At 54.5% G+C, this 27,751-nt stretch overlaps 1 protein-coding gene and 1 long non-coding RNA gene across 3 annotated transcripts; one reads left to right on the forward strand and one right to left on the reverse strand.

The window, feature by feature from the left end:
• Positions 1-56: 56 nt before the first annotated feature.
• On the reverse strand, positions 57-5,782 carry TMEM250 (transmembrane protein 250). The gene is made up of 2 exons (XM_077148786.1): positions 5,368-5,782; positions 57-2,337 (listed from the first exon to the last, which is right to left on the reverse strand). The coding sequence occupies exon 2, from the start codon at positions 2,208-2,210 to the stop codon at positions 1,791-1,793; it is 420 nt and encodes a 139-aa protein (XP_077004901.1). The 5' UTR covers positions 2,211-2,337; positions 5,368-5,782; the 3' UTR covers positions 57-1,790.
• LOC143673804 (uncharacterized) lies at positions 5,379-27,238 on the forward strand. 2 transcript variants are annotated; one of them, XR_013170661.1, is made up of 6 exons: positions 5,379-5,510; positions 23,502-23,594; positions 23,760-24,340; positions 25,314-25,380; positions 26,014-26,112; positions 26,318-27,238. It is a non-coding gene; the product is annotated as an uncharacterized LOC143673804 (long non-coding RNA). The 2 variants fall into 2 exon arrangements; XR_013170660.1 differs by having other exon boundaries at positions 26,014-27,238.
• The last annotated feature ends 513 nt before the right edge of the window (positions 27,239-27,751 follow it).

Here is a 27,751-nt window from a genome sequence, read left to right on the forward strand (position 1 = left end):
CAGAAGGAATAAATTCTTCAACCCTTAAGTCCAGCTTCAAGCAATGACTCCATCAAAACATTAAAAAAATAAGTTTAATGCAGGTGGTTCATTTCATAAAGAATTTAACAGGCACTCGAGCCGCTGAACTGCTCTGTGTTCAGGGAGTCACAAGGAAACAACAATCCCATGCGCAGCCGTGCGTACATTCTCTGGGGCACCCCCCACCCCGCCCTCAGCCAAGGAGGGCCTCTGTGGTCTGAGAAATGCATGTTAATCAGCACAAAGCAAAGTTTCTTTTAGGAAATAGCATGACTTAGTGCAAAAGGCTCTCTGCAATGATAAAAGGGGAGGGGAGAGAGGCCACACACAGGTGACGCTCCTGTCTGTGATAAAGAGGCATCTAACAAGTCCCCACCCCTGTCCCAGCCCTGAACACAGGCTGTTCAGGGCCACAGAGCATGTCTGCACAACCACAGAAGCATGTCTGCCTTCCCTACCTGATTTGGGGTTTTCTAAGTTCATCTTCTGGCAGCCCACAACGGCTCTGAAAGCTCACCCTGCCAGAAGTCAGGGTCAAGGGGCACAGGTCTGGGGAGGCGGCACTCTCTCTAACCAGTTCCTGCCTTCTGGCACCTCCGGGGTGGTCCCAGAATTATCAGAGCGTCCATTCCACATGGCCAAGTGTCCCAGCGCAGTCAGCAGGTCACACGGCTACCTGCCCACAGTCGGCTGCCCTAATGCCCTGACCAGTGCCCACTCTGATGGGAAGGGGAGTCTTGGGCACCCCTCCCCTACTGCTGACCGAGACCCCCCAACCCTGTGCAGCCCTCTGCCTCATGCTCAGCCCCTGTTCTTGCCCACCCAGAATTCTTCCACATCTTAAATGCTTTCACAGCCACCAAGGCAGGAAGGGTGCAAATGCACCCTTCTCTTACAGGTTCCATCTTCACCTGTTCTGGTGACCCCAAGAGGTGCTTTTCAAATGCAAAGTTTATTTGTGTCTTCCTATGGTGCACATAGGCGTCAACGTGCCCTGCCGAGACCAGGTGGTCCAAATACAGGGATCTCATTTCTGGAAGTTCCGTAAAGAGGCCAAAAGTGACCCCCTGCACCAGTCAGAAAGGAACTGAGTGGCCTTCCCTGAAAGCCCCCTTTGAGTAGAGTCGCAGCACCGAGTTGCATGTTCCCGAGGGCCCGGTCCAGGGCAGACACCCAGGCCCCGGAAGCACACTGCCTGCGGCCTCAGCAGACCTGTGCAGACCCTAAGCCGGATTCATGACTTCTACCAATGGGCCTGGGGCTTGTGCCGGACTCACACGGCAGGGACAGCTCACGGCAGTGCCTCAGTGTAGGCCCAACACAGCCCTTAGGCTGGGGCTGCGTGGCCAAGAGGGGACAGAGGGACCTTCCAGGTTGCTCTCAGGCACGGCTAGGGTCTTAGGGTCCCCCACAACACTGGGGAGGTCTGACGTCACCACCAGATATGGTCCTGAAGCAGGGATGAAGGGCGTGGGGGGCCACAGGTTGCCTCTCAAAGTACAGTGTGGAGGGAGGGGCTGCACCTATGGCAAGACCTGAATAAGTGCAAACACAAGCCAGAGGTGGGGCCGAGGGGGACAGCGCACCAAGCTGCACGTGGGGGAGAGGAGGGGTGAAGCAGAACACGCATGGAGGGATGTGCCAGCATCCCCATCACAGAAACAAGTTGCAGCCCTTTTCCCTCCTGTACCAAGACAGGAACAGGTGGCAGGGAGGCACGTAGACTGACCTGGCCCAGGCAGCACCCACCCACAGTCAGGCCCGGCACCTCACATGTCCACAAAGACCAGGAAGCACCAGCCCAGGCCGCCGACCAGCAGCATGGTGACATGGATGCCATAGACGAGCAGCTCGTTCAGGAGACGGAAGTCCACACGCCGGCGGCCCAGCAGCAGCAGCAGCACCGAGAGCTTGAGCTGGCAGCGCAGCAGCACGCGCACGCCCAGGTACTGCAGGCAGAAGAGGGCGGCCAGCGCGCCCCAGAGCGCCGCCGTGAAGAGGCTGCAGCTGAAGTAGAGCAGGAAGCGGATGAAGCCGTACAGCCAACGTGTCTTCACGTACACGTCGAAGTTGTTGTACTTGGTACGTACCAGGTGGGAGGCACGAGCCGGCCCACAGGCCGCGTGCAGACAGGTGGTGTGCGGGCCGTGGAAGGAGCGCACGCGCCGCGGGATGGGGATGACCGGCATCAGGGCCTGGCAGTAGCAGCCCTAGCTTGCAGGGGCAGTGACAGTGGCGGCAGCAGCGTCCAGGTGGCGGTCAGCATGGGCACCTGGGCCTGGGAGCCCACAGCTGAGCCTCTGGGGAGCCGCCGGCCTGTGAGGGGGAGTGAAAGAAGAGGGGCCAGTCAGCCTAGGGCACTGGCCAGGGTGTAGGTCCCTCCATGTTGGCACACACACCAGCCCCGGCTGCAGGAATGCGTTCTGCACCCACCCCTTGGGCGTCCTCCTTCCACAAACACTGCTGAGGATGCTTCACAGGGACCCAAAACCCACAAAAGCCCAAGTGCTAGCTCTACTCCCAACTCTGAGAAAAAGGGCCAATAGCCACAGTCGCCCCCACCCAGGGTCCCCAGGCCAGAGGCTGTGGCTCCCGTGCGCCTTCCCAAAGGCTCTCCCAAGGCCCCATCCCACCAGATCTGCCTTCCTATACCCGCTGCTGCCTGGATTCCCATGGCTGCTTTATCTGGAGAGTGGAAAAGTCCTTACATGGGATCCTACCAGAAGTCACGTCAGGAACAAGAAGGGGGGCGGGGAGTGGGAGAGGTGCAGGTGAGAGCTCTGAGAACGCCTCCCAGTGTGACCAGCTGAGCAAGGGTCCACTCCAACAGTTTCACAAGCCCAGTGCACAGGGGTCAGAGGGGGAGCTGTAGGGCTCTGGGGTCATAGGGCAGGCCTGGATTCTGGTGCTGTCTTTTTCCGAGGTGTGACCCTGGGCAGGCCCTGACACCACCGGCACTGGTTCTGGATCTATAACGCAGGGATGTGACGCCACTGGGTGCTGATGCAAGTAAAGGGACAGATGGTGCACATAGGCCCACTACCAAGGGACGGCAGCAAAGAAAGGGGTTCCCAGAAAAATCCACTTACTGCTCTACTTGGACCTAAAAAATGCCATGTACAGCTAAATAAGTTGGGGGTGGTGATAAAGTAAGTGCCGGAAGTATATGTCGGGTAAAGCTGAAGGACAGCGTCGGTTACAGGAGCAGGAGTCACATGGCAGGGAGCTGGGTCTGGGGCCTGGAGAGGGGCTGGCTGCTCACACCTCTTCCTAATGATGGTGCAGAGAGAAGGCTGCCCACAGCCGCTGCAGCCACAGCCAGTGGGAGAAAGGGGTCCCCTCAGCCTGGCAAGGCCCAGCCCATTCTCTGTTCCCTCCCCGAGGCTTATGCATACTCACTCTGCTCCTCTGAGGAGAATGTTGGTCTCACAGTTACTTAAGCTGTAACTGCTTGCTCAAGCTTTACCTGGAGACTCAAGCACATAACTTGCAGGTATTATGAAATGACAATACCCTCCTTGGAGAGTGTCATGAAGCCACCTCTGCCTCCTCTCTCCTCACTCAAGTGTTCACAGGAGGCGTGCTACACTCCCTGTGCTCGGAACCCTTAGAAAAAGCCATTATTTTATCAAACCTGGTCACACTGACAAGCTTAAAAAGGCACTGCACAAGGAATGTGTGCCTAAGAATGTGGCCTCCAGTTCACGGAAGGGAAGGAGTGTGGTAATGGCACCCTGGGGGGTGGACACACCAAGCATTGCCCTAGACTGGTCCGCAGTGGGTGGTCCTGGAGGGACTTTCCTTTCTGGCTCATTCATTTCTGAGCAAGATGCTCTGATCAGGTTCCCCATGACTTTACTGCCTGATCTCCAAAGCAAGGGTAATTTTTAAAAACTTTATTTTTTTATTAATTAAAAAAAAAAATTAAGAACAAACAAAAACATTAACATATCATTCCGTTCTAATTACTGAGAATCAGTAATTCTCAATATTATCACATAGTTGCATATTCATCATTTCTTAGAACATTTGCATCAATTCAGAAAAATAAAAAGACAACAGAAAAAGAAATAAAATGATAACAGAAAAAGAAAACGTTCATACGTACCATACCTCTTACCCCTCACTTTCATTTATCACTAGCATTTCAAACTAAATTTATTTTAACATTTGTTCCCCCTATTTATTTTTACTCCATATGTTCTACTCGTCTGTTGACAAGGTAGATAAAAGGAGCATCAGACACAAGGTTTTCACATTCGCAGAGTCTCACTGTGAAAACTATAACATTATTCAATCATCCTCAAGAAACATGGCTACTGGAACACAGCTCTACATTTTCAGGCAATTCCCTCCAGCCTCTCCACTACATCTTGAACAACAAGGTGATATCTACTTCATGCATAAGAATAACCTCCAGAATAACCTCTTGACTCCGGAATCTCTCAGCCACTGACACTTTGTCTCATTTCACTTTTTCCCCTTTTGGTGCAGAAGGTTTTCTCCATCCCTTCATGCTGAGTCTCAGCTCATTCTAGGGGTTTTCTCAATCCCTTGATGCTGAGTCTTAGCTCATTCTAGGATTTCTGTCCCACATTGCCAGGAAGGTCCACACCCCTGGGAGTCATGTCCCACATAGGGGGAGGGTGGTGAGACTGCTTGTTGTGCTGGCTAGAGACAGAGGCCACATCTGAGCAACAAAAGAGACTCTCTTGGGGGTGACTCTTAGGCCTAATTTTAAAAAGGCCTACCCTATCCTTTGTGGGGTTAAGTTTCATATGAACAACCCCCAAGACTAGGGGCTCAGCCTATAGCTTTGGTTGTCCACACTGCTTGTGAGAATATCAAGAATTCAACTTGGGGAAGTTGAATTTCTCCCCGTTCTCACCATTCCCCGACGGGGAATTAAGCAAGGGTAATTTGCTCCATGGGCCCAGGAGACACTGGGAAACTTAACCGCTTACTACCCGAGAAGCACTATAGAGTGCTTACAAACAAACACACCCGACAACATTAGCGATGAACCTCGGCTGCCTTCACTCCTAACACGGGTGGTACTAACAGTCCCGAGGCACCAACCCGAGACCCCGCGCTTGGGTGGATGTCAGAATCCAGCGTGGGGCGCAGCTCCTGGCGTTCCCAGGGGCCACCTGCGCGTACTGCTCCTGCCTGCTGCGACCCAACCAGGTCCGACTCCTCGGGGGGGGGGGGGGGGGGTGCCCAAGCCGCCGTTCGTCCACAGGCCTTTCGGGGCGGCCCGCCCAGCTCCGCGTCCACGTTCGGATGCCAGCGCGCGCCCCGCCGCCCCCTGCCCCGATCCCGCTAAGCGCCCTGACCCCTGCTCACCGGATGTCCTTTCTGCGCCGGCGCCGACGTCCCGAATAAGTTGGGGGGCGGCGATGCCGGGAGCCGGGACCGCGGACCCCCCTGTGCTCCGGGGCTCCAGAAGCAGGGCGGCCGCATGGCGCCGAGCGGTCGCGGCCCGGAAGGTTAGTGCGAGGGCTCCGGGCGCCCGACGGGGCGGCGGCCAGGGTCTGGCCTGCAACCCGGGCCCTTAGGCGTCCCTTCCTGGACTCGCTCCGCAGGGGAATGGGCGCTCGGGCCGGGCCGCTGGAGGCGTTTGGCCCAGCATGGGAGCCGTAGCCGACCCTCCGCGGCCACCGTAGGCCTCACGTCGCCGGGGCACCCTCGGCTGAGGAGCGCCCGTCTTTCCCGTTCTCCGGGCCGACTTGGGGCGTCCCCGTACTCGACTCTGCCCCCGTGCGTGTCTGCGTGCGTGACGACCAGGACGTCCGTGACGCCAGCGTCCGTGTGTGCCGCCGGCACCGCCCACCTGCCTTGCGCAGGCGCAGATAGTGAGGCTACCCGTGCAGTCCCTGCGCGCACGCGCCGCTGCGCCCGTACCGGGTGGGCTTTACGCAGGTGCAGTCCCGTGGGCGGACGACACCCTCGTGGGAGCTGTGTGCAGAGCCGTGTGGCGGCGCGGGAACGGGCTCGCGGAGTGGCTGGGCGGACGAGCTTGGGCGCTGAGGGGCCGAACTCTCGGGGGCCGCCTCGGAGGACTAGGTGCCCGATGCCCGCGTGTCCTGGGAAGTAGGGGCCCTGGAGAAAAGAGGGGTCGGACCGCGGGGACCCGAGCAGACGCCCCAAGAAGTAGTGGGGGAGAGGGGCCGTCTTGAGGGTGTCTGGGGCGGCAGGTGGGTGCCCTGCATTCCCGCAGAAGCCGGGAGGGGTGGGAGTGGGGGACTGACGCTCCGCGGTTCCTGGGCCGACTGTTGGGGGTCCGCGAGCGAGGTCGGTAGAGCGGGGAGTGGGTCGCCACGCAGGGGGTTCCGAAGCTGGCGGCCCCCAGCGCTGTCCGCCGGGAGCAGGGACCGTGTCTTGCTTCCCAACAGCTGAAGGGCTCGGACCTGAGCAGAGCTGGCGGCATCCCCCAGCCCCCGCTACGGAAGGTGGCCAGACCTGACCCCGCCGCCCGTCCCCCAGTCCCGCAGGTCCCGGGCTTTTTTGCCCCGGGCTGAGCTGGGTCCTGACTGCAGGAAGTTTGAGGAAAGTCCACTTGGCGTATAGAATGCTGTGGCTTCCTTCCTTGTGCATCTTACAGGTTGAAGCGTTGAAATACTAAAAAGCTCCTCAATGGCTGCGTTCATTTTTTATTTCTGTTATAAGGGCCATAAGAACCACACCCCCTGACTCCAGCATCTCTTGAGGCCGGCGGTCCTGGGAGCCGGCAATGTGGCCCCCTGTTACTCGGATCCCCCCCGCCTGCTGCCCTGCACACGCTGCACGCGTGTCGGCCGCGCCACCCGAGTGGTGTGCGGACCCTCCGCCCGGCCTACCCAGCCGCTCCTCCCAGGAGGGCGAAAGCCATGGACCTCCCCTTCCCTGGCTCCGGGGCTGAGCTCTCCCTTCTGTGTCCACACAGCTCCTTGCTGTCTTCTCGCATTCTGCTCTCTAAACGCAGTGCCGGGAAAGCGCCGCAGGTGGGTAGGTATCAGCTCCTGGGGATTCCTGGGCTCCTTACCCTCATGCCTGCGCAGTGGCGGGGCTGGTGGTACGGGAGCTGGCAGAGGGCCCGAGGTCTGCACCCGACCCCGGCACGGTGCAGGCGAATGCTCCCAGGCTGTTTGGCCAAAGACCCCTCCCCCTTACGCGTGATCCCTGTGGGGCGGCAGTCAGGTGGAGAGCCGACTGAGTAAGAAAACAGCCGATGATGTGGGGGGTGGCGGCTACTGTTGTGTCCACAGCTTAGAAGACTGCACAGCAGGGAAGGGAGTTGGGAGGGGGGTGCAGGTCGGGGGGCGGGAGCTGAAGCTTAAGCTTACACTACGTGAAGAACCTTCCTTAAGAACAGAAACAAGTTTGAGATTAGGTACAGGCCTTGAAGGGGCCGTGTGAGCAAGAGATCTTGAAGGAGAAGCTTTGTGTGAAACCACAGTATGCCCACTGAAAGGCCCCGTGCAATGCCGGGCTGGTGGCATGGAAAGGCACTTCCCACTCTGAGTCAGAAAGCAGATTGCAACTCAGGCTCTGCTGTGACTCCCATATTCAATACAAAAATATTCTTGGAGTACCGATTTAGGAGAAGGGTCTGGAAGCAGAGAAGCCAAAATGTTTGCAGAGGTGATTTGTGTATAGTGGAATTAGAAATGATTTCCGCCTTGTTTTTGTACATTTCTGTATTGTCTGATTCTTATTAGCAGATATGTGTTCCTTGTTTAATCAGGGAATAAAAAGCTATTTTTGGAAAAATAGATGAAAATGAGGTACATGTCCGCTTGAGTGCCCCATTCACTCATTAGTGTCTCCCAGAGACCTGACAGGCGCCCTGCAGCGCCTCTCATCAGCTTTTGCTTTCCACATTGCACCCGTGGGTGCGGTCCCTAGCCGAACTCCGGGCTGACCTGCGGCCCCTTACCTGTAGGTACTGGGAATTTGTTTGGTGTTGCCTTGGGGAAACCGCCCTGAGCCATCAGACACCAACCTTACCCTATGACCACTGAAAATTGTCCAGCTCACCCAAAGGTCCCGGTAAAGCTTCTAGAAGGGCTGGGACGTGCAATCTTTGTGCGTGGTGAGGGGACAGTGACTGAGAGCCCTGGAGTTGGCTTTTTCCCAGAAGGTGGGTGCAGAGTGGTTTCAGCGCAGATGTGTTTAAATATTTTCACTGGACCTGACTTCAGGATGGGGCAAACTCCAGCGAAGTGGGGGACCGTTGGAGCCAACTTCTAAGTGGAGGATCTCTCCAGTCCACATACCCGGAATCCCTTGATCCTCCAGTAGCTGGGGCCTGGCCTTTGCTCACTGTTCCTCACTGGGTGCTCTTCCACGCACGGCCTGTGGTACCCGTCTCAGGACCTGCCAGCAGCACCTTTCCTGGCCCACTTCAAGGGCTCGCCCCCCCCACTTTGGGCCCCACCATGCACTTAACTCCCCACCTGCTCCCCCAACCAGCCTGGCTATGGGGGAGCTGCACCCCCTCCTTCCCCACTTCATCCCTGTCTTGGGGAAAGAGGCAGTGCTTGCAGCACCCTGCTGATGTGGTGGCCTGGGCTGGGGTAGGAGGCCGGGGTGGGGGATGGGCAGGGCTGGGGAGTACCCAAGGAGGATGTGCTGGCCATTCTCCCCAGGCTGGGGCCTGGGCTCTGGGGTGGTGCGATAGATTTCTAAGCATTCCGCCCTCCCCCCAGCTACCTGCCCAGCGCTTACCCCTAGAGCCTACCTGCCCTGTCCCCTCCAGCCCCACCTCTCAGACCTTGTACACACCTTGCCTCTGGTACTTGCTTTTTCTGCCCTGCCAGAGTGTCCTCTCTTCACCTCTCCTCCTCCTGCCGAGCTCCTACACACCCTTCAAGACCCTGCTGAAAGAACCCCTCTCTGGGTGCTACCTTCAACCCATGCCACCCCTTTTCTGGCCACACAGTCCCTCCCAAGGTGGGGTGGGAGGGGGAATCTGATCCTGGATCCTTCCCTTCCTACACACCCTAGTCTCCATGATTCATGGCTGGATCTGACTCTCCCATCTGTCCAGTTTCCAGCCTGTGGCCTCAAGAGAGGTGCACCCAACACACACAGCATACGTGTGCTGGTTTGAAAGGAAGTATGTCCTCTAAGAAAAGCCATGTTTTAATAGAAATCGCATTTCATAAAGGTAGAATAATCCCTATTCAATACTGTATATTTGAAACTGTAATGAGATCATCTCCCTGGTTGATGTGATTTAGTCAAGAATGGTTGTTAAACTGGATTAGGGGATGACATGTCTCCACCCATTTGGGTGGATCTTGATTGGTTTATTGGAGTCCTATAAAAGAGGAAATATTTTGGAGAATGAGAGATTCAGAGAGAGCAACACTACGAAGCTCTTCTGGTGGAAGAGTCCACCAGCCTGCGACCTTTGGAGATGAAGGAAGACGCCTCCCGGGGAGCTTCATGAAACCAGAAGCCGGGAGAAAAAGCTAGAAGATGATGCTGTATTCGTCATGTGCCCTTCCAGCCGAGAGAGAAGCCGTGACTGTGCTCACCATGTACCTTTCCAGATGAGAGAGAAACCCTGAACTTTATCAGCCTTCTTGAGCCAAGGTATTTTTCCCTGGGTGCCTTAAATTGGACATTTCTATAGACTTGTTTTGATTGGGACATTTTCTCAACCTTAGAACTGTAAACTAGCAACTCATTAAATTCCCCCTTTTAAAATCCATTCCGTTTCTGGTATATGTATTCCGGCAGCTAGCAAACTAGAACAATACGTTTAAGTAGCTTAAGGGGCAGCTTCAGGAAATACCAGCTCCCCTTCCCACACCTTCCCATGCCTTCTGACCTTGTCCGTGAGAATGCTGGGTGCCGCCCACCTGACTGACCCTTCTGTGGCCTGCAGCCTGGCTACCTCGGAGGCCAGGGCTGTGTTCTGGCACAAGACGCCCCTCCAACACAGGGGCAAAGACGAGCAGGTCACTCTGGCAGCCGCCTTGAGCCATCAGACACCAGCCTTGCCCTGTGGCCACTCTGAAAATTGTCCAGCTCACCCAAAGGTCCCGGTAAAGCTTCTAGAAGGAATGGGAAGTGCGATCTTTGAGCGTGGACTAGCGCCACCCAAAGAGGCTGGACCTGTAACCAAGGAGCTGGTCTGAAAAGAGAGCTGTGTGTGCTGGGGGTCTGACTGTGTGGCATTGTGGGAAAGGCAGAACTGTGGAGAAGACAGTGGAAAGACTGCTGGTGGCCAGGGGTCCTCGTGGGTTGGGAGGTGGGTTGAATGGAGCACCAGCCTCTGCAGGGCAGTGAGCTCTCCTGCATGAAATTGTAACAGCAGGTACAGGATGTGTGGGGATGGCCACTGGCCAGGCAACCAGCCACTCTGCCATGAACAGCAGGATCGCCAAGCGGTGGGGAACCTGCTGGTGCCAGGTCCATCCTGGGTTTTAGAGTCAGGTCTGGCATGAAGAGAAGTCTCTCTTTCCTCCTCAGTAAAACAGAGGCAAGGTGAATTACCTGTAAAACCGTTACATGTGGCTTAGAAATGACACAGTGTTCCCCTTGACCAACTAGGCATGACCAAACCATCCTAAACTCACTGGCATAAAACAGTGGCCATTTCGTTTCACTCAGAGTCTGTGGGTCAGGCGTTCAGACAGGGCCCAGATGGGGCTTGTCTGCTCTGTGATATCTGGAGGCTCAGCTGGGAAGATTCTAGAAGGTGAAGTCACTGAAATGGCCAGGGCCGGGCCATCAAAAGGCTTCTTCACTCAGGTTTCTGACACCTTGCTTTACTCAGCCAAAGCCGCTGAAATGCAGCACTATACCTGAAACGGGCTGCCTGTCAATCATGGGAATTTATTAGCTTCTACAAGCTCACAGTTCCAAGGCCATGAAAACATCCAAATCTAGGCATCATCAGAATGACAGCTTCTTCCTGAAGACCAGCTGCCAGCCATCCTGGGCTCTGCCACACGGCCAGGCATATGGCGGGTCTGCTGGTCTCTCCCTTCTCTTCCAGAGTCTACTGCACCCAGCTTCTGGCTTCAGGGGCTTCCTCTCAGCTTCTGCAGCTTTCCCTGTGTCTGAATTTCATCCTCTTATAAAAGATTGCCATGAGAGGATTGAGACCCACCTAAATGAGATGGGTCGCATCTTAAGAGCCTACTCACCAGAAGATCTACTTGCAATGGGTCCACGGCCACAGCAGTGGATTGGCTTCAAGAGCAGGATTTCATGGGGTCCACACAGCGTCATATCCCTACACACCCGGTCTGGGATGGCCTGAAGGCTGGGCTCAGCCGAACGGTCCACTGGAGCACCACACATGATCTCCCCCTTGGCCTCCCCCGTGGCCCTTATGGGTGGCAACTGGACGCTAAGTGGAAGCGTGCAGCACGCCTCTGACCCAGCCTCAGAAAGCTCACAGCTTCATTGGGCTCGCAATCTGGTTCCAGGGTCGCCAAGGCCAATCCAGAGCAGACGGACAGAGAGAGGGGCCATCTCCTGGTGGGACCAGTGAGGAGGTATGGCAGTGTGGGGCTTTGCTTGCCCCCTTACCCGGCCGACCTCAGAGAGCGCGGGAACACACGGTGGGGGGCGTTTTCCCTAAAGTTCTTGCTAATAGAGCCACTGACTCTCACTACTTTGCAAACCCCTTCCTGCCCCCACCACCACACAGAAGCATACAGAAGGTGCCTAATACAGAACCAGGAAGAGAGGAAGTGCTTAATAGTGTCCTGTGATGCTTTGTGAGCACTGAAAACTGGGGTGTCATTAGAGTTGGAGGTCGCCCCAAAGCTATCAATCCCCTCCCTGCCATCCCTAGCTCAGGGCTCAGAGCCTTCCCCACCCCACTCGCCTCTACTGCCCTGGCCAACCAAGACTCCCTGACATGAACCCCTGAATCCATTCTTCCAGGGTGGGTGACCCCCTGCTCCACCCCCACTCCCATACCTGCGAGTGGAGGATGGGTCCTAGGGGGGGTTGCAGGGGCTGCACTATGAGTGCTCACAACGCTTTCATTTAACTCAACATTTTTCTAGCATTTGTCATGGGCTGGCCACCGTGAGTAGCACTGCACTCCAGTATTCACGCAACGTTACCCACAACAGGCGTGAAGCAGCGGCACCCTGGCATCCGCCCACGGGGGACTGGGGGACAGTATGTGGCCCACCCACCCACCAGGACAGCGAGGCGCCTGAGAAGGAGCCAGCACTGACACTCAGCAGAACACAGAAACTCGAAGGCATCAGGTGGAAGGAAACCAACTCAGAGGGCACTGACGGTCTGGCTCACTTACAGGGAATATCCAAGACAGGCAAATTCTTTTTTTACACAGAATGGGGTTCAGGGGCTGCCAGAGCCAGTGTGGGGGGAATGGGGTGCTCGTGCTTCATGGGTACAGAGTTTCAGTTGGGGTGATGGAGAAGTCCTGGGAACGGAAGGCAGTGACAGCAGCACAGCTCCGTGGGTGTCACTGACACCACTAAATTGTGCATTTTCTATGGTTAAAGTGGGGTATTTTTCTTACCTGCAACTATAAGAAAAATAAAAAACAGCATCCACAAATTTGCTGCAAAAGATGGATGGTAAATGTTTTCAGCCAGGCAGAATGCGTGGGCAGCACAGTTTCCCACCCTGACTGAAGCCCGGGACAACCTGACAGCCTGTGTTTGCACGTTGTTTCTGTTTCCCTTGCGTTTGCACCCGATGAATAGGCGGGAGAAGGTCCGCCAGGGAGGTGGGCTAGGTGGGTGGCTGCAGAGCTGGGATAGGATGCCACCGACAGCAGGGGCATGAGGGTGGCTTGGCTGCAGCGAGCTGCCAGGATAGCTAGTCCTGGCCCAGAACGTTCTCCCTCGTTCTGAGAGCCCTGAAGGCAGTGTGTATCCAAGGGCAGGTCCAGGCCATGGGCTGCTTAGGGGGCTTCTCAGTGTGGCTTCACGATGTGGGGGTGGAATCGCCAGGAGCCTATTGTCTCTCAGTTCTGGAGGCCAGCGGTCCAGAAGCTGGTGTCCTTGGTCACTCCCTCCCGAGGCTCCAGGGATGAGTCTAGAATTTACTATGTACTCAGTGCAGATGTTTTATTGTTTCAAAACCCAAAATCCGCAGCTAAACGCCGTGTGGGTGATGTCCATGAAGACTCCCAGCCCCTCCCTGCTGGGCTCTGCTGCCGTGGAGCGTGCAGCCTCTGCTTCTCCCGTTCCCTCTTCTTGGTCTGGGGTGGACAGTGTGCACGGAGCGGGCGTTTCTTTCCCTTAACGAGAGCAGTCTTCCCCTTTCCTGTAAGTTAACTGAGAAAAGAGCAAAGAGCTTCCCCTCCTTGGCTTGTGGCTTCATCACTCCAGCCCCTGCCTCCGTGTTCACACAGTTGTCTTCCGTCTGTCCGTGTCTCCTCTTCCCTTCTGACAAGGACAAGGGTCCTCTGGGGTTCAGCCTTCCGCACCCCCCCAAACTGGAGCTCACCTAACTAGTTCCATCCGTAATGACCCTATTTCCAAAGCACGTCATGTCCAGAGATCTCCACAGTCAAGACTCTGACGTGTGTCTGGGGGACGTGATTCGCCTCATGGACTCCCAGGTCCTCCCCTACAGACTCCTGTGCTCCCAGTGCTGGTCAGGGAGGAGCCCACGCCGCTGATCCCGTGCCCCGCACACCCACCGGACCCCCATGCTCCCCGCACACCCCTCCTATATGCAAGGGGGTTGCCCATGCCACTGCCACATGTGGGTCCTCAGACATCAGGACCACCTGCCACCACCCTGGGGGGCTTGTGTCCTTTAGCTGTGACTCTGGTGAGAACTGGGCAGAGGCCTGCCTGGGTGTCAAGCCCCCACACCCTGTCTCCAGCCTGCAGACCTGCCCCCGAGCGGGCGAGAACTGAGGGGCTTCTGTCACCCTGGTTCAGTGGCGACACTTGCAAGGACCCCTTCTCCTCTGGGCTGGCCCCTTGTGTGTCCTGTTTCCCAGATCTCATAGACAGTGGCCTCACCCCTCTCTAGGCCTCTTTCCCTAGCTGTAAAGGGTGGGTGACACACCTACCCTGGGGGGCCCATAAGCGTGAATTCTGTGGTGGAGCCTCCCTGCAAGATGGCCCCTCGCCTGTCACCTGCCCCCCCCCCTTGGTCGTCCCTTTCCACACTGGCCAGGCCAACCCTGCCCCAGACCTCTCAGCTAAGCCTCACCCAGATTCCTCCCCTGCAGAAACTGAAACGGATGTTAAGTGTCTCTTTTTGTGTTAGGCCCTTACATTCTGGTATAATTTGTTATGCAGCAATCGATTACCCACACAACTCCTGGTAGCAGCAGAGAATGGCATTTGCTGGGGGCAGCGCTTCGTCAAACACTTTATATGCATCATGTCCCCGTGGCCTGGCAAAGGAGGTGCTATCTCTGTTCCCATTTTCCAGGGACTCAGAGGGTGGAGGAACTTGCACCCTTGGATGTAGGGTGGGGGCCCAGAATTCGGACCAGTACTCTTGGTGCTGTGCCAGCCTGAACCTGCAAGGGAGAGCTCTTTGGAAGCTCATGGAGCCATGTTCTGCCCAGAGCAGAGGATGCCCCAGCCACAGAGATGACCACAGGCAATGGGGCACCCTCCTCTCCAGCCCACACTGGTGCCCTTCAGGCAGTTGGGGAGAAGGCGGTGGCTCAGACCCAGTTTCTCTTCCCCCTGCTTGCCCCCTCCCTCACAGCCCAGCTCCTTTGTTATTTGGCATGTTTGTGTTTTATAGTTCATCTTCCCCCACCCCAGGATTGAGGCTCCAAAGGGAGGACACTCATCTGTACCTGCTGTTCTCCTGGTGTCTGACCCAGTGTTGGCACCTAACAGGGCCCAGGAAGCACTGGATGGGTGGATGGATGGATGGATGAGTGGATGGATGGAAGGATGGGTGGATGGATGGATGAGTGGATGGATGGATGGATGGGTGGATGGATGGATGGATGAGTGGGTGGGTGGATGGATGGATGGATGGATGGATGGATGGGTGGGTGGGTGGGTGGGTGGGTGGATGGATGGGTGGATGGATGGACTGACTGACTGACTGATTGAAGTTGTGTGCCAGGCCACGGGAATATGATGCATATGAAGTTCTTGACGAAGGGCTGCTCCCAGCGAACGCCATTCTCTGCTGCTACCAGGAGCTGTGTTGGTCATCAGTTGCTGCCTAACAAATTATACCAGAATGTAAGGGCCTAACACAAGAAGAGACACTTAACATCCGTTTCAGTTTCTGTAGGGGAGGAATCTGGGTGAGGCTTAGCTGAGAGGTCTGGGGCAGGGTTGGCCTGGCCCGTGACGGACTGAAGCCTGAGCAGGCCTCAGCCTGGCCTTGTCCAGTGCCTCTGTGGCTGTCCAGTTTCCAGGTTCAGGTCCTGCCGCCCGGTGCTTCTCACCCTGGAGGTCACATCCATGCTGAAGGAGCTGTGGCCTGCGCTGCCGGGGGGTCCCCTGCCCAGCTCTGCCCTGCCAGAGTGGAGGCAGGGAGGGTCCAGGGCGGTTCAGTCAGGGTTGTTCACTCTGGTTTCGGGAGCCCCCAGACCCTGGTCCGGTCACAGAAGGTGCCCCACAGTGGGGGCCACCCCAAAGCCTCCCTAAGCATGCGCCTTCATCTGTGGCCGGGATTCCAGTTGGCCCTCCATCCCCGGCGGTGGGTAATGAGGATTTAATGCCTGGGCCTGGAACAGAAGGAGCCCCTGTAATCCTGCGGCTGAGCGGAGAAAGGTTCCGTGGAGCAGGCGATGGGCTTAGCTACTGGACAGAGGCCCGCACTGGCCGCGAGGGAAGGGGCTAGTAGACCTCCTGGCTGCCTCCTGGGTGGGCTCTTTAACAGATGTGCCCTCCCTATCCGGGGCTGGGTGGGGCGGCTGACTGGGGGGTGGGGTTGCTCAAGTTCAAGGGTAGCTCTCCCCACTGGATTCAGCCCCTTCCAGTCTGCCCCTGTCCCCACACCCGGGCCCCAGGCCATAATTTCTCCTGTGCTGATTTCACAAAAGACACAATTCATAGTCCTGTTGATTGAGCAGTTTTGTGTTGACAGAAGAGATTTGTGACAGCTCATCACTGCCCCGGAGGGTGGGCGATTTGTGGGGCCCCAAGGAGCCCAGCACAGCAGGCATATTTTATGGCCCACTCGCCAGACAAACACGCGCAGTTATACGTCACTTGTTTGCAATATAGATGCTAACTTGTACTTCTTTCAAAACTTTTAATGAATTGTGTACATTCTGGGAGATTTATAGGGTGAACGGGATGGCTCGAAATGTTACTTTAAACATATTTGTCTCTTTGGCAATGGTGCCAAAAAAAATCTGGGAGAGATTGCATTCAGAAATAAATCATAAATACACGCATCTGAAAACAGGTTTATTTTGGTCGTTAATGGTTGATGGGCCCCCCAGTGCAGGATTTAAAGTTAAATTATGCAAAATCAAAAACAAACCTTATAATACTTAATCAAACATGCATAAAACTGTCGGGCCCAAATAAATTCTCTCAATTAACTTGCTTCAGATTGTGATTGCATTCACTAATTTAATCAGCGCAGAATAATCTGGAGCCCAGGAAATGATGAATGCCTGTGGACTCCCACGCCAGGGAGGCCGGGGTGGGGCTTGGGGGCTGGTGCAGCCGGGCAGGCAGGGCAGGGGCCGGGGCAGAGGTGCCACGGGCTCCCTCTGTGCTCAGCAAGGTGTTCTCGGGAACGCACCGCCTGCATTTGTTGAGGCAGACTCCACGGTTGAGGCAGACGTGGAGTCACCGTCTGGGACGAATTCCGTCCAGGTTTTGCTTGGTTCCAGAGACTCTGGCACTCGGAGCAGTGGTTCTGAGTGTCTCCTTCCTAGAGCTTTCCAGAATGGAACATGAGAACCAAACGTGCATGGAGCGGCCACGCTTCCCCCACCACCTCCTCTCCCAGCCTGCCTGTCTCGGTGCCGGGATCTTTCTTTTTTTAAATTTTTATTAATACAACCAATGAACATACAATATGAACATTCTTTTTTCATCACATAGTTGTATATTCATCATCATGATAATTTCTTAGGACATTTGCATCATTTCAGAAAAAGATATAAAAAGAAAACAGAAAAAAATTCATACATACCACACCCCTTACCCCTCCCTTTCATTGATCATTAGCATTTCAATCTACTGAATTTATTTTAACATTTGTTCCCCTATTATTTATTTTTATGCTGTATGTTTTACTCGTCTGTTGATAAGGTAGATAAAAGCATCAGACAAAAGGTTTTCACAATCACAGAGTCACATTGTGAAAGCTGTATCATTATACAATCATCATCAAGAAACATGGCTACTGGAACACAGCTCCACATTTTCAGGCAGTTCCCTCCAGCCTCTCTGTTGTGCCTTAACTAAAAAGGTGATATCTATTTAATGCATAAGAATAACCTCCAGGATAACCTCTCGACTCTGTTTGGAATCTCTCAGCCATTAACACTTTATTTTGTCTCATTTCTCTCTTCCCCCTTTCGGTCGAGAAGGTTTTCTCAATCCCTTGATGCTGAGTCTCAGCTCATTATAGGGTTTTTCTCAGTCCCTTGATGCTGAGTCTCAGCTCATTTCAGGATCTCTGTCCCACGTTGCCAGGAAGGTCCACACCCCTGGGAGTCATGTCCCACATAGACAGGGGGAGGGTGATGAGTTTACTTGTTGTGTTGGCTGGAGAAAGAGGCCACATCTGAGCAACAAAAGAGGCTCTCTTGGGGTTGACCCTAATTTTAAGTAGGCTTAGCCTATCCTTTGTGGCGTTAGGTTTCATATGAACAAAACCCAAGATTGGGGGCTCAGCCTATTGCTTTGATTGTCCACACTGCTTGTGAGAATATCAAGAATTCTCCACTTGGGGAAGTTGAATTTTCCCCCTTTCTGAACTTTCCCCCAAGGGAACTTTGCAAATACTTTTTTATTCACTGTTCAAATCCTTCTGGGATTTATTGTCTCTTTCCCTTTTTTAAAAAATATTATTGTTGACAAATCTTCACATACATGTAGTCCATACATAGTATACAATCAGTGGCTCACAATATCATCACATAGTTGTGTATTCATCACCATGATAATTTTTAGAACATTTGCATTACTCCAGAAAAAGAAAGAAAAACTCATACATCCCTTACCCCTTACCCCTCCTTCTCATTGACCCACAGTTAATTTCCATCTACCTGATTTATTTTACCCTTTATCCTTTGTCCCCCGTTATTTATTTTATCCATACTTTTTACTCATCTGTTCATACCCGAGATAAAAGGAGCATCAGACACAAGGTTTTCACAATCACACGGTCACATTTTAAAAGTTATATGTTTATACAATCATCGTTAAGAATCAAAACCACTGGAACACAGCTCAACAGTTTCAGGTACTTCCCACCAGCCACTCCAATACACCATAAACTAAAAAGAGATAGCTATATAATGCATAAGGATAACTTCCAGGATAACCTCTAAACTCTGAAATCTTTCACCCACTGACACTTTCTTTTGTCTCATTTTTCTCTTCCCCCTTTTGGTCAGGAAGATTTTTCTCAATCCCTTGATGTTGAGTCTCAGCTCATTCTAGGATTTCTGTCCCATGTTGCCAGGAAGGTCCGCACCCCTGGGAGTCATGTCCTACGTAGACAGGGGGAGGGTGGTGAGTTTGCTTGTTGTGTTGGCTGGAGAGAGAAGCCACATCTGAGCAACAAAAGAGGTTCTCTGGGGGTGACTCTTTGGCATAATTATAAGTAGGCTTAGCCTATCCTTTGCAGAAATAACTTTCATAGGGGCGAACCCCAAGATTGGGGGCTCAGCCTATTGATTTGATTGTCCCCCCAGGAGCTCCTCTGACAGCCTGGGTGTGAAGCCGCCTGAGTAGAAGGCTGAGACGTGCCCCTTCTAGAAAGCGCTGAGTGGGCTTTTGGTGTGGGGAACACTGACCCCTCCTTAGGGGGCCAATCCCCTGGAGGGCTGAGCCCAGTGCAGCACAGCCTGTCTTCTCCCATGTAGGCAGCAGACATCCAAAGATCATTCAAACCTAAACAGATGTCGCAGGGGGCTGACAAGGAGCCCTGAGAAAGGGGTGGTCAGGGAGAGGGGGGCCTGTGAGAACCAGAATAGGGCTGGAGGTCTCCCCAAAAGCCATGTGGCCATGCATCAGGTTACCCACATTGCCGGCACTTCTGAGCAGGTTCCCATGGAAGCAGGTGGACACGGACGACTGCAGCTTGGGGTGCGGGAGCGTTGGGTTGAGGCTGAGGGCAGCCCGGAGCTTCCTGGGGGCGTGACAGCTGCCATCCCCGCGGTGCCCTCTGAACCCTTCGGGGCGGCCAGCTCCCAGGCCGGTCCCAGGTTCTGGGCCAGGCGGGCAGACCCGAGGTACCGCCCATATGGACATTTCTTCCCAGGCACCGACCAAAGCCCACCGTCCACTATCAGGCCTTCCAGTGGCCATGACGCCCTTGTGGAAACGCTCATCCCCCATGGTCCGGCTGCCAGCCTGGGGCAACCACAGTCCTCAGCCGTGACCTGGGGGGGGAGGGGGAGGGGGTCCCTGCCTTGGCGCACTCCCTCCACAGCCACTCTTGACAGCCTGTCCTGCTGTCACCACTGTGGTTGAACTTCTTTTTTCTTTCTGAATTTTATTCCTTGCTTCTATAATATTCCCCCCAAATTAAAGCTCAAGACCCCTTCAGCTGAAGAGCAGCTACTGACCTTTATGACCAGGTATTGTGGTCGCAGTTCCTGGTGTTTTTGCAACTGTTCACCTTTTTAAGCTGTGATAACATATAGCATACAAAATGAGCCATTTTAACCATTTTTCTAAGTGCACAGCCCAGTGGCATTCATTTCTTTCACAGTGTTATGCCCCCGCCACTCTTATCCATTCCTAAAGCTCCTGCGCCTCCCTGAACCCCCCACCCAGCACCAGCTCCCGCCCCCTCCCCACCCCCCCGCCTGTATGGTCAGCCCACAGACGCAGAGTCGGACGCCATGTGTCCTTCTGTGCCTGGCGTCGTTCACTGGTCTTGTTTCCGGGATTCACGCATGCGGCAGCACTATGAGGACGTCACTCCCCTTTGTGACTGAGCCATACTCCACTGGCGGCTGGCACGCGTGGGGTTTCTCCACCGTCTGCTGGGGGATATCTGGGGTGTGTCCGCTTCTTGGCGATTGTGACTACGTCTGTGATGAACACCAGTGCACAAACAGCTGTCCGGGTCCCTGTTTTCTGTCCTTCATGGTATCTACTTATGAGTGGATTTATTTATTTATTTATTTATTTAATTAAAAAAAATTAACAACAAACGAACAAAAACACTCAACATAGGATCATTCCGTTCTACATATACAATCAGTAATTTACAATATCATCGCATAGTTGCATATTCATCATCATGATAATTTCTTGGAACATTTGCATCAATTCAGAAAAAGAAATAAAAAGACAACAGAAAAAGAAACAAAATGAAAACATAAAAAAAGAATATACATACCGTACTCCTTACCCCTCCCTTTTATTGGTCACTAGCATTTCAAACTAAATTCATTTTAACATTTGTTCCCCCTATTATTTATTTTTATTCCATATGTTCTGCTCATCTGTTGACAAGGTAGATAAAAGGAGCATCAGACACAAGGTTTTCACAATCACACAGTCATATTGTGAAAGCTATAGCATTATACAATCATCTTCAAGAAACATGGCTACTGGAACACAGCTCTGCATTTTCCGGCAGTTCCCTCCAAGCCTCTCCATTACATCTTGGATAACGAGGTGATATCTACTTAATGTGTAAGAATAACCTCCAGGATAATCTCTCGACTCTGTTTGGAATCTCTCAGACACTGACACTTTATTTTGTCTCATTTCTCTCTTCCCCCTTTTGGTCGAGAAGGTTTTCTCAATCCCTTGGTGCTGAGTCTCAGCTCATTCTAGGATTTCTGTCCCGCTCTTGCCAGGAAGGTCCACACCTCTGGGAGTCATGTCCCATGTAGACAGGGGGAGGGTGGTGAGTTTGCTTGTTGGTTTGGCTGGAGAGAGAGGCCGCATCTGAGCAACAAAAGAGGTTCTCTTGGGGGTGACTCTTAGGCCTAATTGTAAGTAGACTTGACCTATCCTTTGTGGGGTTAAGATTCGTATGAACGAACCCCAAGACTGGGGGCTCAGCCTATAGCTTTGGTTGTCCACGCTGCTTGTGAGAATATCAACAATTCAACTTGGGGAAGTTGAATTTTCCCCCGTTCTATGAGTGGAATTTTAAAGTTTATCTTGAATAGGTAGGATGTCTCTCTGGATCAAGGTCAAATGATGTAAGAGTAAATGCTGAGACGTCTCCCTCCCCCTCCCCCCTGCCCCCTAATTCTGCCCTCACTTTTTAAGCAAACTCGAGCCTCTTGGAGTGCACGTTTTCATTCCCCCTCACTTGTGCCCAGGCTGGGGACCATGGCATGTGTCCGTGGTCGGGTCTGTGTACCTGGAGCAGATTTCACGGGAGCACGGCCATGCTCTCCGTTGGTCCCAGCTGGGCGCTTTCCATAAGCGACCCTGTACATCTGCAGACTTCGGCTCTCCCAAGTGCCGCCATCTGTGACCTTGTCAGTACATCATGTGTGCATAGGTCATGCACACATGACGTCATCTGTCCTCTTCCCTCCATCACCTCCCAGGACAGTCCTTCCAGAACCTTCTGCCAGGTCCTCCTCCGGCCCCTCTGCCACTGGAGAGAATCATCTCATACACAAATTTAACTGACCGTGGATGGTTCTGCCCACAGCCAGAGTCCGAGCCCCTTTCTGAGCCTCCTGAGACTGTCCAGGCTGGGCCACCCCTTGGACCACCTGCCCAGGACGGCAAGCTGCCCACAGCTCCCGGTTCAGGCCGTGTCATCTAAACATTCAGGCCTTCTTCCTGAGGCACCTCCGTCTTTATCCCCTGGCAAACTTTCTTATCCTTCAAGATCCGGCTCAAGAAGAACAAAGGAATGTCATTACTGCAGGGTGCTGAAAATACATGGTAATTAATGTTTTAAATTTTCAACTTATATGTGAGAATAAAGCAAAAAATGTTTATTTGGTACAAAATTTGTAGTTTGACTAGTGCATTTCCTAATATAACTTATGTAGACAGGGTAATAGAACATCATAAGTACATGGAACCTTGGGTAGGACATGAGATTTTGTGGGTTTGTCCAGAGTGATGCCCCGATGAATCCCAGAGTGATTTGAACAGTGAATAAAAAAGTATTTGCAAAGTCCCCTTGAGGGAATAGTGAAAAAGGGGGAAAATTCAACTTCCCCAAGTTGAATTCTTGATATTCTCACAAGCAGTGCGGACAATCAAAGCTATAGACTGAGCCCGTCTTGGGGTTTGTTCATATGAAACTTATCCCCACAAAGGATAGGTCAAGTCTACTTAAAATTAGGCCTAAGAGTCATCCCCAAGAGAACCTCTTTTGTTGCTCAGATGTGGCCTCTCTCTCCAGCCAACACAACAAGCGAACTCACCACCCTCCCCCGTCTACGTGGGACGTGACTCCCAGGGGTGTGGACCTTCCTGGCAATGTGGGACAGAAATCCTAGAATGAGCTGAGACTCAGCATCAAGGGATTGAGAAAACCTTCTCCACAGAAAGGGGGAAGAGTGAAATGAGACAAAGTATCAATGGGTGAGAGATTCCAAACAGAGTGGAGAGGTTATCCTGGAGGTTATTCTTACTCATTAAGTAGATATCACCTTGCTAGTCAAGATATAATGGAGAGGCTGGAGGGAACTGCCTGAAAATGTGGAGCTGTTCCAGTAGCCATGTTTCTAGATGATGATTGTATAATGATATAGTTTTCACAGTGTGACTGTGTGATTGTGAAAACTTTGTGTCTGATGCTTCTTTTATCTACCTTGTCAACATATGAGAGAAACATATGGAATAAAAATAAATAATAGGGGGAACAAATGTTAAAATAAATTTAGTTTGAAATGCTAGTGACCAATGAAAGGGATGGGTAAGGGGTATGGTATGTATGAATTTTTTTCTGTTTTCATATGATTTCTTTTTCTGAATAGAAGCAAATGTTCCAAGAAATGGTCATGATGATGACTATGCAACTATGTGATGATATTGTGAATTACTGATTATATATGTAGAATGGAATGATCAAAATAGGAATGTTTGTGTTTGTTTGGTATTTAAAAAAATAAAATAAATTTAAAAAGATCCAGCTCAAGGCCCCTTCCTCCAGGCAGCCTTCCTAAACTGCAGAGCCAGATCCCAGTGTCCATCCCTGGGAGCCCACAGCTCTACCAGCATGGACGGTTGAGGGAGTTGTCAGTGTCTACGCCTGCCCCTGCTGGGCTGGGAGCTCCCTATGGGCCAGGCGGGAACTGCTGGGCTGGTATGAGCTGAGTGACCCTCTGAGGAGTCTACTGAGTGGATTCATCACCCTTCCCAGGTGTCCAGTGGTTGAGCCTTGCTCACTGGGACACTCTCTGTCCTTGGCCCTCTCAGGCTGCTGTACACCAGCAGAAGGCTGGCCCTGCCTCTGGGAGCTCATAATCGGTGGTGGTCAGTGGAATGGTCAACCCTACCACTTGGGGCCAGGTGAGCAGGAAAAGAAGGACCTTTGGGCAGCGCTGGAGGGTGAGCGTCGTCCCCCAATGGCGGAGTGGAGAAAGGCCTTCCAGGCAGGGTTTTGTGGGCTCTGCTCCCCATGTCTTGGCCAGAGAGGAGCGAGGCAGGCATGAGTCTGCTGTCTCATCCATGCAGGCATGAATACCACCCCCGGCGCCGTATTCTCCCAGCACTGGCTGTGGGGTGTGAAGGAGAGTGGCCGGCATCGCGAGGATCCGAGGGGTTTGCAGGCTTCGCAGCTGTGGGTCCCTCAGGGGGTAGGGCCCCGCCGCCCAGCCTGCTGCCCGAAAGGAGATGACAGGCCCACACCTGTGCAGGCAGACCATGGGTTAACCAGCTCCGGAAGCTGCTCAGGGCTGGGGGCCCTGGCCTCCAAAAAGGGGCACCCACCCCGTTTTAGTTCAAACTGGGGGGCTTCAAGCACAGAGCTTTCTTTCCTCCCAGTTCTGGAGGCCACGTGCCCTCTGGAGCCCCTAGGGTACCTTCTTGCCCCTCCCAGCTCCCAGGCCCCGGGCCTACCCTGGCTCGTGGCTGCATCGCATCTCTCGGGCTCCACTGTCACATGGCTGTCCTCTCCCTGTCTGTCTGTCTGTCTTTCCGCTCCTCTTCTTATAAAGAGCCCAGTTGTATAGGATTGCAGGTCTGCCCTGCCCCAGCACAAGCTCCTCTTCACTGAGTCCACCTGCAAGGACACTGTATGCAGGTAAAGCGGCCAGGTGAGGTTCTGGGGGGGTGTGAATTTGGAGGATGCTGTCCACCTGGCGCACCCCTGCCCACGGGTCTGTCTGGCTGAGGCAGCCACACGGGCTTGGGCAGCAGACACACAATCGATGTCCTGTGGGGCCCTCGGCTCCTGGGCTCTGGCAGGAGGCAGCTTGGCTTCCTACAGAGGGGGTGCCTGGGGACCCAGGGGTCCGGCAAGGACATGTCCCCAACAGGCACATGGCCAGGCAGGCAAGTGACCCTCTGAGAACAGTCCACTGCAAAAAGTCACTCCTGACCTCCCTGCGTCACTCCACCCCTGGGAACCAGCTCCCCACCTGCAGATGGGGGTAGGGCAGCAGCGAAGGCACGTGGGGCCCTGGGGGCAGCTCTCACCAAGACTGTCATGTCCTGCCAACTTGGGATATGGCATGTCCCATCACCCCTCAACTCAACCTCAACTGTCAAGACTATGTGCTCTTGGCAGTGGGCAGAGTTCAGGAGTCAAAGGGCGCTGAGTCCCTGGTGAGTTCCAGGGCCTGGCCTCCCGGGTGACACTAGGTCAGGCAGACTGCTTTACTTTCGCTGCCTCCTGTACTGGGACTCCCTGCTGCAGGGGTCCTGGGAGAGCAGACCCCTGGGGTGGGGTGTGTGCTTTTAGCAGTGGCTCTCCTTCCACCCCCTGTCATCTGGGACCTGGGCAATGGCTCCACGGTGGCAGATGGCAGCAAGGATGGGTCCTGTGGGGCATGGCAGGGGCACATTTGGGCCAGCACCCCCTTGGGGGCTCAGCCTCCTTGTACCTCCTTTCTTCTTGAACCACAGCTTGGCCCATTCCCGCTGCCTTGCCCAGACCGGGGGCAGCGCTGATGGCAGCCCACTAGTGTTTTATACCCACAGGGTGCCCTGGCCCAGGGTGGGTGCTCCGGGGGATCCCTGGATGTGAGGCTGGTGGGGGGAGTTCAGGCCCACGGCATGTTTCCCCAGAGACCACCTGGCCAGCAGGTGCAGCCGTGCTCCCCCTGGCACCCTCTGCTTCTCCCAGGACCACCAGGTAAGCTACTTGCTCTCTGTGCCTTAGTTTCCCTGTGGCCTGGGATGTCAGGAAGGTGGTTGTAGGGGGCAGGATGCTGCTGTCCTCTGAGTTGCAGTTCCAGACATGAGGCTGAGCACTGAGCCCAGCATGGGGAGGTGCCTGGGTCAGGGGGAGGGCAGGGCCTCACCTGCTCAGGTGACGCAGGGTGCCCGCACCTTGGATGGAAGGGCCCCGCCCACAGCCCCCTCCCCTCCCTCGGCTGCAGAGGCCTCGGGTTGCGGTACCGCAAGTAGGCACCAGGGGGCAGCCGTGCCCTTCCCCAGCCACTGCTGGGGCCGAGGCCCGGCGGCTGCACATGGGGTGGGAAGGTGGCAGGACTCCCCCCACCTGGAGCCACCCCGAGGGCCCCAATGCCAAGATGGGGGCCAGTGGGGTGCAGACGACCCCCTGAAACAGGCTGGCACTGTCTGGGGTGGGGAGTGGGAAGTCTGCAGTCTTTCCTGTCAGAACAGAGTTGTGCACCCCTCACGGGCAGTGGGGGTGGGGGGCATGGCAGGGGGAGGGTTGGTGGCCAGCTGCTTTGGCACATGCTCACGAAGTTCATCCTTCAGTCAATAGCAAGTGAGAGAGAGGGGGTCCTCCACTTTGCAGGTGAGGGGGAGCCCCCACGTCACAGGTAGTTCAAGGCCCCAGTCTGCAGCTAAGCGGAGACCCCATTTCAGAAGTATGGAGGGAGCTCCCAACTTGCAGGTGAGAGGGAGACTCTACAGGTAAGAAAGGGGGGTGCACCGAGGTTGAGGGGGGAGCCAGATGTGGTCCAGGGGTCCGGCGGGGCATGGGGGCAGCTCCGGGAGCCGGGAAGCCTCTTCCAGAGCCAGCCAAAGGAAGCACAGACGGCAGCCGCTTGTCCCCCTTGAAGATTTCATTTTTTTAAATTTGAATTCTCTCTTGGGAGGCTGGCAAGGCAAGAATGCACTTTTCAGCCGAGGAAGCAGACTCAGAGGTGAAGGAACTTCAGACAGACCCTGAGCAGAGGACACACACCTGGAGAGTGTGGCTTAGCCAGGCCCTGCGGCAGCCCCCTGCCCGGGTGCTCCTTAGTGGGGTCATAGCTCACGGGAGAGACTTGGCACAGTCACAGGCTCCGTCTGTTTCCTGTGGTTCTCCCACGTTCTTACTGCCCCCTTGATATCTGTCAACCGAGTGAATGAATGAACAAATGCCCCCTTACACAAACAATTTTACTGCCTGGGACGGCATGACAGAGGCCACACTGCTTGGGTGGCAGCGCCACAGGGCAGTACGGCCTCTCCCCTGTGCCCATCCCCTGCCCACCCCCAGGGGCCCTTTGTCTCTGGACAGGATCTCAGTGGGGAGCTCTGCAGGGCCATGGGGGGCCCGGCAGGGGCTCAGACCTGGCCAGCTCAGAAGCCTCGTCCGTCTGATGCGGAGACTAGGTACAATCAGCCACCCCGTCATCTCTGGAGTGGCATTCGTCACCTGGTGCAAACGGTAACCTCATCCCAGACGCAGATGTGGGGGGCCCAACTGTCCCATTAGCATTGCACGGGGGTCCCACAACCTGATATCAGCTCTTCGGGGTTATTTATGAGCTCATTTATTTGCCGGAACAAGCGTTTCTGCACTTGGTTGCCATGGTTTCTTTAAGCCTAGAATCTTATTAATTCTGCATGTTATGAAATAAATATAGATCAGACGATTGCAGCGAAGGTTCTTTTTATTTTTTGTATGCGATTTGGTTCTTGGTGCCGGGGGTGGGAAGCCGACGGCATGAGTGTGGTGTCGACACGCATCTGTCAGACGCCGTGTGTCCAGGCAGGGAGGGCACCCGTGCCCCACACCAGGAACCAGGGGACAGCAGGACAGAGCTGGAGGGAGGGGCTCAAAGGCTCTACGCTGCAGGGGTCCCAAGGCAGGGAGGACCGTGTCACAGGTTCCTCCTAGGGACACTGCAGCTGGCATCGCCACCAAGCACTGTGCCCTGGTATTAGTGAGCTGGGGGTGCCACTGAGCAGGGGCCCCTCTGTCTCCCTCCAAAAGTGCTGCCTGAGGCCACTGTGCCTGCATGTCCACCCCAGCAGAGGGTGGCTCCACCAGAACAAGTAAGCGCCTGGTCCCTTGTCATCTCGGGGAGGCAGGAAGCAGGGAGACCTGAGCTCAGGGCTGGGGGTACTGGGGTCCCTTTGGGTGCCCCTGGCTGTGAAGCTGGCTCTCGCTTCTGCTTAGTGCACCACTGTGGGAGCCGGCCGAGAGGTCCCCTGGGCAGGGCTCAGACCCCTGTCCTGGCTGTGGGGAATATGACTGGGAGGGCCCCAGAGGTCTCCTTTTTTTCCTGTGTCCCCCCCAAAGCCCAGGGTCTGTGCCTGAG

The sequence above is a fragment of the Tamandua tetradactyla genome, chromosome 2, assembly GCF_023851605.1.
Source record: "Tamandua tetradactyla isolate mTamTet1 chromosome 2, mTamTet1.pri, whole genome shotgun sequence".
NCBI classification, from domain to species: Eukaryota; Metazoa; Chordata; class Mammalia; order Pilosa; family Myrmecophagidae; genus Tamandua; species Tamandua tetradactyla.